Source organism: Gobio gobio (genome assembly GCF_949357685.1).
Source record: "Gobio gobio genome assembly, chromosome: 18".
Taxonomy (NCBI): domain Eukaryota; kingdom Metazoa; phylum Chordata; class Actinopteri; order Cypriniformes; family Gobionidae; genus Gobio; species Gobio gobio.
Window position 1 is genome coordinate 11,996,399 of NC_137111.1, and position 12,572 is coordinate 12,008,970.

Sequence of the window (12,572 nt, forward strand, 5' to 3'; positions counted from 1 at the left end):
CATAAGAGACTTATTTAAAAAAATATTAGAAAATGTTGCGGTAGTCACAGTTCAGTGCATACAGTCAGTCAATACATAGGCGATCCACACTCCAATCCAGAAGGGGACGAGTGCGGTAATGGAATGCTTTTTGCAAACCACCACAACAGGAAAAAAGAGCAGAAGAAGAGACCAACTATGCTCCAACCAAGGGGGTAATCCAGCACCCGGAAAGCGTACCTTCCATAGGGGCAGCCATTGCTACCCAAGCCATCACTTGCTGTTAGCATTCCATTGACTTCCAGCAGCAAAAGTGATTCTACACAGGCTAAACTGGGTTAGCCCCATCCATTTACATTTTGGGGGAAAACACAATGGACCGTTTTCCCCTACGCCGACTCCGCCCCCACGCCACGCCCCCAGCTATGACACGACGCTGACCAAGTCTATTGGCAAACGCTATTTACACTAGCTCTGCCTAACAATGCCTGGTTGGGCCAAACAAGATAAAAAAAAGACACTCGTGTTTGAATGTCTTCAGCGGCATAGTCAGTAGTCTAGTTTTTGACGCGATCGACCTAGGTTCGAATCCGCCTTTTGCCGAGCTCGCTCTTCTCCCTTTTCCCATCACATCGGAAAGGCATTTACTTTCAATAAAAATTAATAAAATGTTCTAAAAGTGGAAATAAAGTGCCTAACGAAATTGGGTAGGTGTAGGGAGGGCTTTTATTGTCCCATTAAGGCTACATCCATTTAAATAATTTTAATAAATATAATCATTTACACTCTGTTATTATTGCATCCTGTTAATGTACAACAATACTGAGGCGCAAATATGTATTTGCCAAAATAAAGTATAAATAGCATCTAATTACTATTTACACATATTGCAAAAAAACTGCTACTTTTACATGGTGTAAATAGAATATATCACTGTTTTCACTTAGTGTAAATAGCCGCTGCCTTAAGATTGTTATGGTGCTTTTTTTTTTACATTCGGTATTTGTTGTATGGATAAGAGCAGTGTTAACATTTTCTCTAAAATCTCCCTTTTTGAGGTGATCTGCTCTTTTAATTAATTCCTTCTTATTTTCCTTCTTTTCCTAAGGCCGAGTTGGATCTAAAGCGCCTACGGGACCCGCTTCAGTTGCACCTCCCTGTCCAGCAAATCAATGCCAGCGAGGACTGATGAGAACGTGAAGCCCTTTCTGCCTCTCTCTCTCTCTCTCTCTCTCTCTCTCTCTCTTATTTCATTCTCTTCTGCCTCTTTGCGTTTAGTTTTCTGTCTGTCTTTTTGTGTTTTGTTTTATCTCTACAACCTCAATGAAAAACCATATCCACACAAGCTTCAGAGTTTTATTGTTATCCTTTTTGTTTTCTTTAATTTGGCAAGTCTATGCAGAGAAGAAGAGATACAATTAAATGAAATGACAAAACTACATCCATGAGCGGATGACAGATGCTTGCGGATCAGGCGCTCTCATAACGCTACAGGACCACACAGAGAAACGCAGCTACTTCAGACAGGAAGTTGGGACACTGGGATTCAAACAGTACATCGCTATGAGACAATGACCCCACGTCTTGCATGGGACACAGACTCTGAGGTCTAAAAACCACCTGCCCTTGGGTTGAACAGTTTTTTTTCCACATTGGAGTACTGCTGATATCCCTAACTCTGACACTTTGCAGAAGAGATTTCGGGATGTGGTGCTCTTTTCCATCTCGGAAAAGATCCGTTTACCATCGAACCAGTCCTCTTGTGGCTGCAACGCTGCATTGACAACTGTTCCCAACAGCCTAAGCTAAACCTTCTTGATTCCTTCCTCGCTTCCTGTACGGACCTGTTAAGAGCTGAAGACAGATCTAACAGCTAAACTATCACTGTGTGTTCTATTATTCCAAAAAGAAAAAAGAATCAAAGAAATGTTGGCACTTTTTTTTTTAAAAAGCCATATTATGTTTATTATAATGATGAAAAAAGAAGAAATGAGTAGAAACTTTTCATTTACTCATTATTAGAGGATTTTCTTTTTAGTTTAACCATGCCACCAGACATTACACACCTGCAGATGCTCTGTTTTAGTTTCCGAGATTCCCATCATCTAACGACGCTCAAATAGTTCATCCCTAGCGCTCTGAGCCTCAGATGCTGACTTTCTTTCTTGAGAAATATGATGTACCTGCACACACTCCATCGGTTTACGTCGTGATGGGAAACGCACATACACATGCTCGCTTGGCAGATGAATCCTTTCTCAAAAGGTCGCCTCTTTTCTCTATAAATCTTCTTTCGAACATCATCAAATGGCATTTTCCCACAGTGCCTCACAGCATCTGCTGCAGCGTGCTTGTTACTAAACACCTGTTTATCAGACGCGATCCAAGAAAATGACTCATCCAACAGTCTTAAGGCAGGTCACTGTGTAAAATGCGATTTTTCTTTTTCTTGAAAAAAGGTTCTGGACGCAATCAATTTCCCATCAGTCGTGTGGCGTTTTTAGCTGCATATATCTGCCTCGATATGCCAAGTCTTCTGGAACATGCAGAGAATGTGTAATATTTTAGATCTAGAATTAGCGTGTGTTTTGCACACTTCGTGGCATGCTATAGAGAGAGATCGTCGCATCCTTTGTCTATACGTGTGCTATCTTTAGCCGACAGGCCTTAGCAATGATTCTGGCTGGGTTGAGCTGATCGTCATTTTCATCGGTTTTCGACAAGCATCTTCCGTCTAGTTTATTACATGAGATTATATTAATACAATTACAAAAACAAAGTTCCCGTAATCATTTCCCTTTGTTTCGACAGAGGGGTGTGAAATCAACTTCGCCCTTGTTGTTCTCTTAAAAAAAAAAAATTTTAGGCCATGTTTTTTCTCGTTTGGCTATTCCCTACGCACTCAGAACCGGAGAAACTGCTCTGTCGTTCTATAGCAGAAGTCTGTCCGTTATTTCAAACTGTCCATGTTTGTGCCTATGGTCGTCACTAAGTGTTTTTGAAGCCATATTCGTGTTGTGTCCGTGTCTCTAGAGGCGGATGGGGCACATAAGAGTTTCAAATCCCCTTAGCAGCAGCGTGTGTTCATTCTTACTGTGTGTAAAAATAGTACAGGGTGAGACTCCAGCCTACAGCTCTAAAAGAACATTAAAGAGACAGTTCCTCCCAAAAATGTTGCTGAAATTAAAAAAATACTATATTAAGCACTATATACTAGCCTGACGTTGTCATACTCAGATTCTAGTAAGACTCTGATACTGCTCCATTGGCTGTGATAATGGGGCAAAAATGCCTCTGCACTCTGTTGGATAGACCTACAACCAATCAGAGCGACGCATAATTGTCAACAGAACTCAACTGCACGCACACTGGAAGAAGTAGAAGAAGAAGATGAGTGTAAACGATCTTTGCTGGTGTTGTAAAAAGAATGTAAGGATACACAGAGTACTTACAACACGATCATCATCGTTGAGAGAAATAGTAAAGGTGAACGCATTTACGAACAAGTTCTCCGTTTAGGATTAGAACGGATTCAAGCGCTCTTTGGTGATCTGAACGATTACGTTACTGTTGATCATCTGTCCATCATCGTATAAAGCCCGCCCTGACAATTTGATTGGTCCGAACAGCTCTGGTTCGAGCATAGTTGCTCCACAACGGATCTTGCCCAGACCGAACTTCCCGACCTCAAATGTTGTGGGCGGGGCTAAGCTCGGCTGCCATCCAGGCTAACTATATACAGCGCTGCAGTGGTGACGTATTTGTGTAGGATAACCCGGAAGTTAGCATCCCCTTCGTTGACTAAACAAAAAAACAATAGTATTTTTCCAATGGCTTTTGGATTATTGCAGAAAAGTCCAACAAAAGTTTATTATTACACGTTTTGTTCATCTATGAACACAACTTTAATGCATTTTTGAAACCTAAATACAATTGGTAGAAGTAAAAAGCTAAACTTAGGCTATAAACGAATGACTTCAACCTCAGAATCACCTCTTTCAGTTGTTTTTAGCCATTTTCCCTGAAAATTTGAGTTCGAATAGTTAGCAAATGTGTTGTTATAAACACGACGAGGCTGTAAAAGCGGACTAGTGTGTTTTTCTTTTCAGCGTGATGACGTGTAATGTCCCTGACAACCTCAACATTGTTATATTAAAGGGATAGTTCACCCAAAACATTTTATTTAAGTCATTGTTTACGCACTGTTTACATCAAGTTGTTCCAGACCCATAAGACTGGAGATCTTTTTTATGAAATCTGAGCTTTCTGTCCTTCCATTGACCGCTACGCAACTACCACTTTGACGTTTCAAAAAGTTCATAAAGAGATTGTAAAACGAATGCATATGAATCAAGCGGTTTAGTCCAACATTTTCTAAAGAGACACGATCACTTTATATGATGAACAGATTGTATTTAGGCTTCTTGCAGAAGCTGAAACGTGATGCGTAACACAAGAATGAACCTCATTGGTTCTCACATGTCCATCAAACATGTTTGAGCTTCCGTTTACCACAACTGATGTGTGCGTTGAGTATTTAAAAGACTAAATTACATCTGTTTATCATATAAACAGTTCATGTGGATTAATTCATATTGAAGAAGAACGAAAGTCTTACGGGTTTGGAACGACATGACGATGAGTAAGTAATGTCAGAATTTAAATTTTTGGGTGAACTAACTTTTTCAATTTAAGTCTGTTCCTCACACAAAGCTATTGTATGACTTCAGGAGACCTGGAATATAGTATTCATGAACTACTTTCATAATGTTCTTTTTGGAGCTTGACAGACATGGCCACTATGAACCGTGGTTTAAAATTTCTCTATTTTGTATAAAAAATGGCGTTAGAGTGACTTTGTTAAATAATCTACATTTTGCTATTCCTTTAAACAGACCTTTTTGGAAGGGAAAGCACAATCCAGTTATTATGAACCAAACTGTGGTTTGTGGATTTTGCTCGTCTGGCTAAAAGTGCAAGTGTTGTGATGGAGGCCCTTCGACGGTGATTGTTTGTTGTTGGTGAGAGGTTCAGCTCAATGGAAGTTACCCAGCGTGCTTGACTGAATTGCACTGTAATTTAACACAGCGAGACCTGAACTGTAGGTGATTGTTTTAAGGACGACACAGCCTTATAACTGCATTATATGCAACCCAGCTGGTTTCAACAGAGCTGCTTCTCTCTTTTACTCGAGTTTGTGTTTGAACAGGGTTTATCAGACCTCACGTCCTATAATAAACTGAAGTTTCCATCACCTCTACCATTAGTCCTGGAAACACGTTGTGGCATAGTGCTGACCCTACGCATTAATAGGAAACGATCGACTGATTATATGAATCCTAAACCTTAAAATATGACCGGTTGAATGGGATTTCATTCCTGGAACAGTGAGGATGTCGAGAATCAAGGTCACTGCGCACATTTGTGACAATATGATGTTAAAAGAACGAGAGTTGTGCATTTGGTGCGAACATCTTGTCTCATGACGATCTTCACAAATTTTATATTCATGCATAATCTTCGTCCATAGCAGTCCAAATCATTGAATCCATCATAATCTATTCTGCCTCACTTATGTGATCATAAATTCACACTCCAAAAAGTTCTTGTAGGGCAAAAACACGACCGACCATCTCCTGCTCAAAGATGCCCAGTACACTGACATCCCTTGACCTCCGTCTAAGAGGTTGAGCAATTTTTTATTTTATTTTATTTGTAGGGTTTCTGTTTGTTTCAGGGTTTTTAAAATAATGTATCCAATATATGGAATCTATTCTAAAGCGGGTGTTGCATGAATGTATGTTTACATGGGGAAATTATATATAAATGAATCAAAAAAGCAAAGATTATTATGAATGCTGATTGCCGATTAACAGACTCCTGGTTCATCAAGAGTTTAATTTTTCCACCTAGTCCCTCGCCCTCCATGACCCAGCAGCAAGGGCGCTCTCGTCTGCTGCACAGGCTCTGATTGGTCAAGGTTCTCTCCTACACTGTCCTGTTTTTAGCCTGTCTTTGCTCTCTCAGTCTCGATGCTGCTGCCCGATCGCTGCAGCGCTGCCTTTATTCTAGATACTGACCTGAGAACAGAGAGTATGGAAGACCTGAGTGCACTATACAGTGTCCTTCTCTAACACCCCTTGCTCCGCCCATTTTGCCCCTCTTTCTTTAGCTCCTGATTATACTCTCACAATGATTGTTTTAGATATGTGTATTATTTTAAAGTTTTCTTCATGTGCACTTAAAATGAAAATTATATTTCGGGGAAAAAAGGAAAAGGGTGACGTTGAATGAAAAACATTTTTTCATATTCTTTATTTGTTGGTTTTGTCATTGGCATCGGATGCTGTAATGTTAGAGGACTTTAAAAATGACAATGTAAAATCCTGTATCATTTATGAAATGTGTATAAAAGAGAAATGTAATTCAATTATCAATAAATACTTATCCAGTTTTGAATCCGGTATTGATTTGATTGATTTAAATACAAAGCTATTTATTGGACAACATGCAACCCGTTCTCACTCCCAAGGCGTCAAAATCTGAAGCATGGTCAAGTGCTTTCCACGTCACAATGAAGACGCTAAAGGCACCCCTAGGCCTCACTATATCGACAAGCAGGGTGCTCCATTTATTTCAATTTATTTTCAATATTTTGCACACAAAAACTATTCTCGCCCCTTCATAAAGTTATTGTAGAACCACTGTAGTGAGATGGACTTTGTAACCACGTCTTTAGTACCTTTTATGGGTCTTGAGAGTGTAAAGTGCATTGTGCCAATGGAGGCCTTTCTGAGCCATCGGATTTCAGCTAAAATATCTTCATTTGTGTTCCGAAGATGAACGGAAGTCTTACCGGTGTCGAACGACATGAGGGTAAGTAATTAATGACAGAATTTTCATTTTTGGGTGAACTAAACCTTTAATGTTTTAATCGCTGAAATGATTATCCCGCCGCTCCACTCAGTCATGTCTCATTCAAATGATACAACCGACTCTTTAGCATAACGCGATCGGTCACGAGAGCCAATGACATTTTACAATCAAAGCTGACATAACGTTTCTTTGTGGCAATTTTTTTTATTTGAATGTGTGCATGATCTTCGGCGGATGGAGACGCTGATCACTTTTGGGGATTTTCTTCACACAAATCAATCGTTTGGCCTCAATTTATTCAAAAAGTATCTTCGGATCTTCCTGTTATATCCTGTGTTTTATATCATACCCGTTCTCACTCCCAAGGCGTCAAAATCTGAAGCATGGTCAAGTGCTTTCCGCGTCACAATGAAGACGCTAAAGGCACCCCTAGGCCTCACTATATCGACAAGCAGGGTGCTCCGTTTATTTCAATGAGAAACATTTGGCGTCATACACAGACGCGTTGGGCATGGGAACGTTATCGTCATGATGATATTATATATTGGGTTATGATTTTGCCATTATGACATGTTGGAGTGTGATTCTCAATTTAATCAGACAGCATAATTATATTAACATTTATTTTATTTACGCTTTTTAGACACGTTTGAACATGTAACCCAACCCCATCCCATCCCTAAACCTCCCATTTGTGCATTATATGATATAAAACACAGGATATAACAGGAAGATACAACTGCATGGAATATTTGTACTTTTTGAATAAATTGAGGCCAAACGATTGATTTGTGTGAAGAAAATCCCCAAAAGTGATCAGCGTCTCCATCCGCCGAAGATCATGCACACATTCAAATAAAAAAAATTGCCACAAAGAAACGTTACGTCAGCTTTGATTGTAAAATGTCATTGGCTCTCGTGTGTCTCGTGACCGATCGCGCTATGCTAAAGAGTCGGTTGTATCATTTGAATGAGACATGACTGAGTGGAGCGGTGGGATCATCATTTCAGCGATTAAACATTAAAAGGTTAGTTCACCCAAAAATGAAAATTATGTCATTAATTACTTACCCTCATGTCGTTCGACACCCGTCAGACCTCCGTTCATCTTCGGAACACAAATGAAGATATTTTAGTTGAAATCCGATGGCTCAGAAAGGCCTCCATTGGCACAATGCACGGTTCACTCTCAAGACCCTTAAAAGGTACTAAAGACGTCGTTACAAAGTCCATCTCACTACAGTGCTTCTACAATAACTTTATGAAGGGGCGAGAATAGTTTTTGTGTGCAAAATATAGTGATGACCGATTTCAAAACAGCATCATGAAGCTTCGAAGCGTTATGAATCAGTGAGTCGATTCAGCGGTTTAGATCGCCAGAGTCACGTGATTTCAGCAATTTGGCTGTTTGACACTCGATCCGAATCATGATTCGACTCGCTGATTCATAACGCTTCGAAGCTTCATGATGCATTGTTTTGAAATCGGTCATCACTATATTTTGCGCACAAAAACTATTCTCGCCCCTTCATAGAATTATTGTAGAACCACTGTAGTGAGATGGACTTTGTAACCACGTCTTTAGTACCTTTTAAGGGTCTTGAGAGTGTAAAGTACTTAGCCTTTCTGAGCTATCGGATTTCAACTAAAATATCTTCATTTGTGTTCCGAAGATGAACGGAGGTCTGACGGGTGTCGAACGACATGAGGGTAAGTAATTAATGACAGAATTTTCATTTTTGGGTGAACTAACCCTTTAAGATCAACTCTGTTCTTTACATGAAGACATTGTATGACTTCAGAAGACTTGGAATGCAACATGAGTTAATACTTTATACTGTTTTGGTCAGTTTTTGCAATAAATACCTGTGACTGTACTTTATTTGCCAGTTAAGTGTTTTATATTGTTGAGAAGTGAGTAGGTTTAGGGTAGGATTTGGGTTAGTTGATCCAAAATATAAAAGTAGCCTATAAATATTAATAAAATAATTTCTGCTTTTACAAATGCAAAGAATTAAATGCGTCTTGATCTGACGCATTGGGCAAACAACTGAAATCCATGGAGTACCCTTTGTATCGATATGTGATGCGGAAGGCACTTGAACATGCTTCATATTTTGACGCCTTGGGAGTGAGAATGGGTTGACATATAGTATGAAGCCTTTATATACAGTACATGTAGGGTAAGACAGATGCCCACAACCTTAATTTTTAACCTTAACCATAGACAGCACAAAATGTCATCTCAACACTTTTGATGAATTGCTACGCTCCTCTGGATATTCATCTTCTTGCCCCAGTTAGGGGGCCATCGGTAATACATTATTTTAGGGTTCAATTCTCGCTATTGACCAGTTGCTTATTAGCATGCATATTACTAGGATATTGGCTGTTTATCAGTTCTTATAAAGCACACATTAATGCCTTATTCTGCATGACATAATTCTACATCCCCTAATCCTACCCAATGCCTAAACTTAAACGCTACAGAAACTACTAACTATTAATAAGCAGTAAATTAGGAGTTTAGTGAGGCAAAAGTCATAGTTAATAGTGAATACTAAAGTGTTACCGGGCCATCTTGCTGGAGTAGTTGGGTAAGATGGACCTCTTTTTAAATAATTTTATAAATTAAAAGTAAATGCACATCTTCCCCTATATATTACAATTCAAAATGCTGGATTTCCTATATGCATTTATGTCTGCAGTGCAACATGCTATAATTTGTCTAAAACTACATACATTAAGAGGCTACATGGAATATTTAGGGCCACAATCAAATTTTTGAGGGCCTAAACATGCTCGAAAACTCCTGAAACTTTGCACAGGCAACAGAAGTGGTTAAAATGTACGTCTGATATGGGTTTCTGAATTAGGCGTGGCGTAATGGCTCGATAGCGCCACCTGCAAATTTTCAATTAGGGGCCATTCACGCTACGTTTCACGTACACGTATGAAATTCAGTACACACATGTAACAGACCAATACCTACAAAAAAAGTCCCCAGGAGAAAAACTGAAAACCCAACAGGATGTGAGATATTTTGAATTTTCTCTGCAAAATTTTTGCAGTTTTTGCCATTTCCAGACGATGTAATTTAACAAACTCCACCTAGAGATTTAATCAGATATACATATTTAGTCGGTCTGGTCTAAAGGCCTTTGTGATTGTTAAATTGTGAAGATCTTGAGTTTTCGCTGTCCGTGGTGGCCTGACATACAATGTCCAATCTGCCTCAAACTTCACACGTTTGATAAGTGCCCTGGTCTGAAGACATCTACACGCCAACATTTAGTTATAGTCATAGCGCCACCAGCTGGTAGCAGGAAGTGTGGCAAATACAAATGACTGATGTAGCCCTCCTATTTTTATATACTTAAAGGCATATTGCCCACCATGCTCTGTTTTCCTAAAGCGAATGGGTGGTGGTGACATGGGAGCCCTTTCATCGCTGATTTTAATTCATTTGTGACACGACCGGACTATTCAAGTATACTGCAAAAAAACAACAAAAAACAAGTAATAATAAGAAATTGTGACCATTTAGGACTTACACTTTCCTTTTTTGTTTTCAAAGGCAAGTGGGGCTAGATGTCACAAGAGCTTTTTCTGTAATTATAATTAATCAAATGTACAAAAACACACTAGCATACAAGAGTGAAGTATATAATAAAGGTAGGCTGAAAGCTTCAACTGTGTCCTATTGTATTTATTTTTATTGAATTTAATTGTATTTTATTATTATTTTTTATTTTATCTTAAAATCAGGACATGCATGTCACGTGTTATATGATGTAATTTTATAAAATGTATTAACTATTACATGGCCTAAACAATGGTTTATATATATATATATATATATATATATATATATATATATATATATATATATATATATATATATATATATATATATATATATATATATATATTTATATATATTTATTTATTTATTTATTTATTTATTTATTTATTTATTGTTCATTTACATTTAATTTGTTCTGCATGAATTTTTTTGGGTGGGAGGGGGGTTTGTAGGGTTCATTTTTGCAATTTACTCGATATACTATAACATAGAGGTCAGCATTTGTTAAATGAACATGCATCTTTTTTCCCCCCGTGCAATAACTTTTTTTCGTAGTCATGATGTTAAGGTACATGTATGTAAATATAAAGAAACTCATTTTCAAATTTAAACATTCTCTGAGAAATAGTCACTTGTGTAAAAAGTCTCTACAATGGGGTCCACAAGTTTAGGGCGACTAATTTAAGATATTTCTTTCATTGCAAATTGTAGCGGGCTATTACCAAGTGAAAATGTTCATGTTTTCCTGTGGCAGCCAGTTTAGAATTTTTGTTCCACCAAGAAAATGGTTCCAAACAATGGCAAAACAATCAACTGTTGTAACATACATACTACGCCACTAAAACACGATGCTCAGCCAATCAAATTAGAGGACTGGATATAACCGTTTCCATGTGGGCTCTATCGTAACAGTGAATGGTTTGTTTTAGAGTCACATTTACCTCAATGACCTGCTTGACTCCTCGATTCTTCCCACATTTAGCTTGACTTTCTACCAGATAGCAGACTTATGTTTGTGCAGTGTACCTGCAGCATACTCTACTGCATTAATATCCAATAAAATACCCTTAAAGACGTTTCTTCCCTCCCTAAGCAAAGAAAACCAGTTTTTCTCCCATGAAACCAATGTTGTAGAGTCTGCATTTACTTTGTGACTGATCTTAAGCAACAAGGAAATAGGATTACTGGACAGCCCAGTAACTCTTAAAGACACTTGACACATTCCAGCCCATTTCCCTTCTTTACTTAAATGAGAGAAAAAAATCTCCCTCTGACCAAATTGGCAAATCCATGCCTGTTAAGCTCTAAGACTTGAAAAAGACAAGCGGCACCTCTCCAATTTGTCAATTTGCTCTAGACTTTTCCGTCTCTGTGATAACCTTCAGGCACTTTCCTCTACTCTGTGCTAATGATACCAATGATTAGCACATTGTCCTGTCTTTCCTGGGCTGCCGTGAAGGACAAAGGAAAGACGACAAACTTCTCAAAGTACAAAGCAAAGTCCGACTGATTACTGACTAATAAACGGCTTAAAGGAGTAGTTTACTCCAAAATGATAAAGAAAAGTATGATCAAAATGACTTTGATGCCATCTTTAAAACATTTAATTTGTGCTTTTAAAATAAATGTAAAGTAAAATAATACATTTATGAATCAAATTGACAGATATATAGACATATAAAACATTTGTATTGATGTTTAAATGATATGTTAAACATTACAAGTGAATAAGACATTAAAGGGTAAGTTCACCCAAAAATGAAAATTCTGTCATTAATTACTTACCCTCATGTCGTTCGACACCCGTCAGACCTCCGTTCATCTTCGGAACACAAATGAAGATATTTTAGTTGTAATCTGATGGCTCAGAAAGGCCTCCATTGGCACAATGCACGGTTCACTCTCAAGACCCTTAAAAGGTACTAAAGACGTCGTTACAAAGTCCATCTCACTACAGTGCTTCTAAAATAACTTTATGAATCGGCGACAATAGTTTTTGTGCGCAAAAAACCCCTAAATAACGACTTATATAGTGATGACGATTTCAAAACATGGCCTCATGAAGCTTCGAAGCGTTATGAATCAGTGAGTCGATTCAGCAGTTTGGGGGTTTGACACGCGATCCGAATCA

At 38.4% G+C, this 12,572-nt stretch overlaps 1 protein-coding gene across 1 annotated transcript in view; it reads left to right on the forward strand.

Annotated features, from left to right (window-relative positions):
* Positions 1-6,436, forward strand: part of mcu (mitochondrial calcium uniporter) — a 134,754-nt gene extending 128,318 nt beyond the window's left edge. The window contains exon 10 of the mRNA XM_079843148.1: positions 1,088-6,436. Within this exon, the coding sequence (XP_079699274.1) occupies positions 1,088-1,168 (81 nt within the window). The 3' untranslated portion in view covers positions 1,169-6,436. The remainder of the gene's footprint in view (positions 1-1,087) is intronic.
* The last annotated feature ends 6,136 nt before the right edge of the window (positions 6,437-12,572 follow it).